General features: G+C 33.0%; 1 protein-coding gene across 1 annotated transcript; it reads right to left on the bottom strand.

Annotated features, from left to right (window-relative positions):
- Positions 1 to 1030: 1030 nt before the first annotated feature.
- Positions 1031 to 5729, bottom strand: LOC130656848 (uncharacterized). The gene is made up of 3 exons (XM_057459789.1): positions 5380 to 5729; positions 3557 to 3647; positions 1031 to 2874 (listed from the first exon to the last, which is right to left on the bottom strand). The coding sequence occupies exons 1-3, from the start codon at positions 5716 to 5718 to the stop codon at positions 2426 to 2428; spliced, it is 879 nt and encodes a 292-aa protein (XP_057315772.1). The 5' UTR covers positions 5719 to 5729; the 3' UTR covers positions 1031 to 2425.
- Between the last annotated feature and the right edge of the window lie 327 nt (positions 5730 to 6056).

Genomic DNA, 6056 nt, shown 5'->3' with positions numbered 1-6056 from the left:
AGTGGCTTTTCTTATCATCCGTTGTAATAGCAAATTAGTCTGCTTTTCACGTTTGTTAAATGCCGATCGCCGTAAGATATTAAAGCACTTCCCTGTTGCATACAAGACGTTCACGGCAATGTCGGGATTATTCCGTTCGAATTTTGTGATATCTTTGATGGATGTTGGGAACTCAATACCCTGCCAGTTATACTGATCCACATAGGGTCGCAGCTTGCTGATTCTTTGATGCTTTGTACCTATCTCTTCATGATGTATGGCGGCGATAATCGCATATTTGAAACACTCCTCGTCATTATTTATAGGATTTATGATAGCTTTTTTCATCGAGATCCATCTGGGTGTTTCGATAAATGATGAACCTCTCGTTAACTTCAATTTATGAAAATCAATATCCATATTATTGATTCTACCGATGCTAAAGCCACTTTTGGGTAATGCAGGATTCTCCACATGCGTTTTAATTTGAGCAAACATCGTATCCATCACTTCATCCACGTTTGTGCCCTGGAACATAGATGCCATGTTGCTGTGAAAGACCCTGTCTGCTTCGATAAACTCGTTAGTACCATCGATTTGTTTTTTCCATAGTATCCATAGAGAACACTGTATTTTTGCAGACACCATTTCCTCTACCTGCTTCTCTATCAAAATTTTTACATGTGATTGTATCATACCAAGATATCTATTAATATCTGTTCCATCTATGTCAGCTATACAGAAACTCCTAAATATTTTATGTAATGCATGCTTATGATCCTGAGGCGTAAAATCTTGATTAGATTGCTCTGAAGCTTGATCTTCCCTCGCTTCTTCCTTGACCTCGCCAACCAGTGTCTTTTTAGCACCATCATATAGTGAGAGGATACGATTTTTAATTGATGCATATATACCTTGCACTGGTTTCTTGATACTCTCCGGTACATGTAATATTTTAGGGAATTTCCCTTTGGTCGACGTCGACTGTGCCAGAACGAACATTTTTCTATCTCTAAGAACACAATGCATCATAACTTTTAAAGGGTTATTTTTTTGAAAAAATGCAGTGAGAAATTGTAGAGCTTAATAAACGGTATTTTTTAGTATAAACGAAAATAATAGACGGGAGTTACCAATGCTTTAACGAAGGAGGATTTGTTTTTTTTGGAATTTTTTTTCTTTGTTCCAGTTTTTTTCCACGAATATCTTTTCTTTCTTACTCGTAGAGAGAATATCAATGTTTTATAATGTTTAAATGTTTTTTAAAAAAATTGGCATGTAAAGGAGATATTTTGAATACCTTATCGGTAAGAAGACAGTCGGCAAAAAAATTAGTCATTTGGACAAAATTTAGTCACTCTTTGCCAAACAAAGTTTTGAATTTAGTCACTTTTTGCCAACTAAATTTTTGAATTTAGTCACTAATAAAGAATAATTGCCTAAAACTGATAAAGATTAGCAACAAGAGAGAAAAAACGGCAAAAAGGTGGTGGGAAAAAAGTTGGAAAAAAGTTTGGTCGATAATAAAAAAGTCGGCAAAATTTTAGTTAGCAAAAAATATTAGTCACCTAGCCAAAATTTAGTCACTTTTTGCCAACTTTTGTTTTACTGATAAGGTATACTGAACTTGCGTCAAAAGGGTCTACCGTATTCTTCTTTGTGAGGAAAAAATAGTTGTGCTTACCCAGTCTACTTAGAAAATAGGTAGCAATGCTCAAACAAATACAGGTTATCGATATAGTTATTGTTATGCAGCTGCTGAGTTGCATTAAAACATAAAACCTCGTTGGAAATTTGGTGGCGTATTGTTCATGATTGGCTAGCTATTAACATAAATCTGTCTAACTACTATATATCCTTTTTACTAAGTAGCCAATCGGAAGCTTAAATAAAAAATCAGATTGGTCGAGATAATACAAAAAAATTGTATAAAGTTGGCTAGAATAAAATATTAGACTCAACTAACAAACTGTTAAAAAAAATTTCTTTAAATTTATACATTGTTAAAAACATTTTTATCAAATATTCCCCTGAAATGTAAAAACGTAGCCATTGAAACAAATACTTTTAGAACAAAAGGCAATATAAGGGGATAGCTAGTTAGTTAGATTACATAGCTATATTACTTATTTACATTACTTACAATAAAATTTATATAAGTGCTAGTTTCTGGATAAAGTAATTTATATGGCGAAAACTATGTCACCTTTCCCAGACAAAATAGCTAAAAAAATGGTACTACAAACTTTTTTTAAAAGTAGTTGCACAATCCTCAAAAAAAGCTGAACTAAAGACGGTTGGTTCAAGAGCAAGCCATCTGATAATAAAACAGTGGTATATTTTAATCACGTGGCCAGGCAAGACAAAATCTAAGGTTTATCTCAGGTGTGCTGTGGTTGGGCGATCTTAAAAAATTCTTCTGTTATTTTATAAAGCTTAAACTTGTTTACACGTCAATTAGTTTGGCGTAAATATCAGCACAAGATTTACCGTCGTTGTCGTGGGCGAAGCTATCATGATAATCTTCCGCATAGTACAATTGTAATTCTTGTCCTTTATAGACCGTATGATTTGTTGCATTGAAAATCAAGTAGGGAGAGTTTGCGTTGTATCCTGGTATGTGGGAAAAGCCATATCCTTTTCCGTATTCTCGGGATGGATAAAGTATTGTTCGATTGGCTGTGATAAAAACACCGATATTGTCTAGGATAAAAACTCTAGCGTAATTACATCCCCACTTTGTTAATGGTGTGTTGTTAGCGCATTTTACCCCATCTCCACCGACATGCACCAATTTCATGCCAGTCATAACCGCATCTTGTTGTATTTCGAATGTTCCAAATTCGCCACTCTTTGCTCCAAAACAGACATTGTCTTTCAATAAGGTCCATTCCCCTAAATAACAATTGGTACTGCAATTCTGAATTATAAAATTTCAGGTGAATTTTCTTTCGATGAAAACTGTATTATTTGCGATTGAAACTAATTCTGCAAAAAACTTATACCAAGCTATAAATTGTTTTTTTTTTTTAAGATTGGTCGACGTAAGTAATAAATCTGTTATGTTTTTAAAACAGTAAAGAAACCCATTTTTAACAGTCTATTAAAATTTTAATTTAATATTATTCGTCCATATTTTAGGTCAGAATTAGTCAATACAATCACATATCCTCCCTCTTTAAAGCCTTATCTGTTTTTTTGTAAAAAGGAATAGAAAGGAAGGAATTGGTCCCTTTTTGTTTTTTACGAGATCCTTTTTTGCGAACCTTTGCTTTTAAGGAATCGTGTATTTCAGCCATAATTAGTAAAGAATATGCAGTAATTTTGTAGAGCGGATTTTGGTGAATTTAAAATACCAGTTAGGCAAAACAGGACGAAACACAGACCACGCAAGAAAAAAGAATAATAGAATTTGTTACAATAAAATCAAGTAAAAAAGGAAAAATTGGGAAAAAAATATATATTCACGAATTCTTCCTAACGGCAATATTTTAATATTCTTTAAACCTATTTACCTTACCAAATCGAAGGTGACAAACAAACTAAAAAAAATGATAATAATAATTAAAGTAATTACCTTTGAATTCACATTTATATCCTTTCTCATCACATGTATCCACACATCTTCCATATTTACATGGTTTTCTCACTTCACAAAGACGACCCAACTAAATTGGAAAAATACAATTGTAAACTTTCTTGACTTTTTTAAAACTAAATGAATGAGTTTGTGCATTTTGCCTTACCAGTTTACAGAACTTCGTTGCACAAACCAGCCAGGCTAAACAAATTAAAATCTTAAATCTATGTTAATATAATGACCGTTATTTGTATAGACCACTTTCAGTGTTACGTAGTTGTTTTGATTTCATTTTGAGAACAATGTTCATGCGGGCACTTTTGTGTAGGTAAAAAAGCAGGACTCGCACAGGGTAAAATGGTTATTAATGAAGATTAAAGCTTTTTTTGGGGTAGCATATGGTCCAAAAGGAACTGGAATTAAATTTTAACTAACTTCTTCTAATTCTTTTTAAAAATTTTTACTAATTTTGAGCGAATATTTCTTTCTTGGATGGATTTCTTTGGTTACTGTGGTCTTTTGTTTATATTTTCTGCCTACTGAAAAACTTTTGCAAACATTAACCCGTCATCTATTATATTAGTACATTATGCTGCTAACTGTTACTTTTGAAATTTCTTTCTTAATATGCTAAAGTAATTAACGAAGAAGAAAAAGGAGAAAGAGCTCAAACACAGGGCTTGTAGTACGTAATCTCTAGCTGTTTTAACTTAATATTAAAGTTGTAGTAGCTTGTTTTATTGTAAACCATTTATTTATAGTAATAAAGAGATTACAAAGCAAGGATGGTGTCATCTACAGTGAAGATAATATTAATAATTTTCTAACGCGCATGTGCACGTCTGGATAAACACAATAAAGTTGCCGTTCTCCCTTCGACTCGAAACTGTCTCCGTGATACGATAAATGAATAAGGTTTCGGCGTAGCGAATAAAAAAATAATTTGTAATTTTGTGTGCAGCCAAATGGATCATATTTCCAAAAGGATTGTTCTCTTTTAATTCCATTATGACGCACAACTACAACCTCGTTCCCAGCTCCTGTTTCTTTTCTTTATCTCAGGACGGCGAGACGAGCATTGTTTGCTGCTTATGACAGAAATGAAAACAAACTCACCGCACATATCTGTGACGTTGAACGCCGAACTCGCATAGTTCTGCAGGGTTATATATAAAACTTTAGTTCATTGAGACAAATCTCATTAAATGTTACACCCAGAAAATCTGTGAATCAGAGGGTCAAGTGATGAAGCCTTCTCCAGGACCGTGTTCGTATCACTGTCCCGAAGTCATAAAAAATACAAGATGCCCTGGGGACGAGGTTGGCACAACTATAAGCACAGAATGAGCTCTTTTTTGCGAACTAATAAAGCTTCAAAAAGCATTGAAAATCTGATTAACTTCTCTTAAAGAAAGCAAATTGTTTCAAATCATTTTACAATTTTTCTCTAGAGTATATAATGCTATACTATTTATGTTTTCTGACATCACTCATTAATGGTTCCATTAAAAATTAAAATCAGTCAGACTGCAATCTAAGTGCATGCTCAAAATAACTTTAAATAAGGCAATCAATTGTTGAGAGAAGTTGAAAGATGTCCAAATAGAAAGTTTTTAGTCATTTCTCCATCTTGAAAAAGTTAAAAAACTTTTGGACGTTTTTAAATGAGCAGAGAAAGAACAGCAAGAGTAGAGACAGTGGTCTAGACCCCCCCCCCAAACCAATTTCACCTCCTCATCGTTTGCTTGGAAGAATTGTCTACATGAATAACAACAAAAACAATAACAAAATTAAATGTAGACCACAATAATTTTACTTACATTTGGTTCATTTTCCCTTGTTTCATAATGTGTCCATCCAACGATCTTTTGTAGAAAAGTTCCATTATCAGCTCTGGTGGAATGATGTATTCTGCATTGTGAATGTGAAAACATGTAGCTGAATGATTTACATTTTGGATATTGCATGCATATGATTAAACATCGATTAAGAACGATATTCTCAACCAATGAGAATATTGTTTTTGTCAGCAAGGAATTATCGTAAACTACATCAAACGCAGCATAAAACTTGTTACAAGCATCCAATCGTAATATATCTCCACTTGCAAGACACACAATGCAATGAAGCACCGCTAAGACATCCCACAAGTACATCATCTTTGCTATTGTTTCGGTGTTTGTATCTTTCTTCTTGTTGAGAAAATTCAGCGTACATTTTTTTCGTACTTAACATATAAAGTTGTCAAAAAAGTTAAGTTCTATCGATTATTCTCATTACTAATTAAATAAATCTATTTATAAATATAATATTGCAATGCATTTTTAATAAACATTGTATTTTAGAAACAATAGACATATTTCCATATCCATTTTGCTTCGCGATATTTGCATGCGAAAATGCAGAAGGATTAATTATGAGCAAATTTCGGGATGCTACTTATTTACATGCCAGTTTGAAGAATGTATCAACAAAATGTTGATTATTGCAGATTTTA

Source organism: Hydractinia symbiolongicarpus, chromosome 9, assembly GCF_029227915.1.
Source record: "Hydractinia symbiolongicarpus strain clone_291-10 chromosome 9, HSymV2.1, whole genome shotgun sequence".
NCBI classification, from domain to species: Eukaryota; Metazoa; Cnidaria; class Hydrozoa; order Anthoathecata; family Hydractiniidae; genus Hydractinia; species Hydractinia symbiolongicarpus.
Note: the sequence above shows the minus strand (reverse complement) of the source record. Positions and strands in the feature narration are given on the sequence as shown.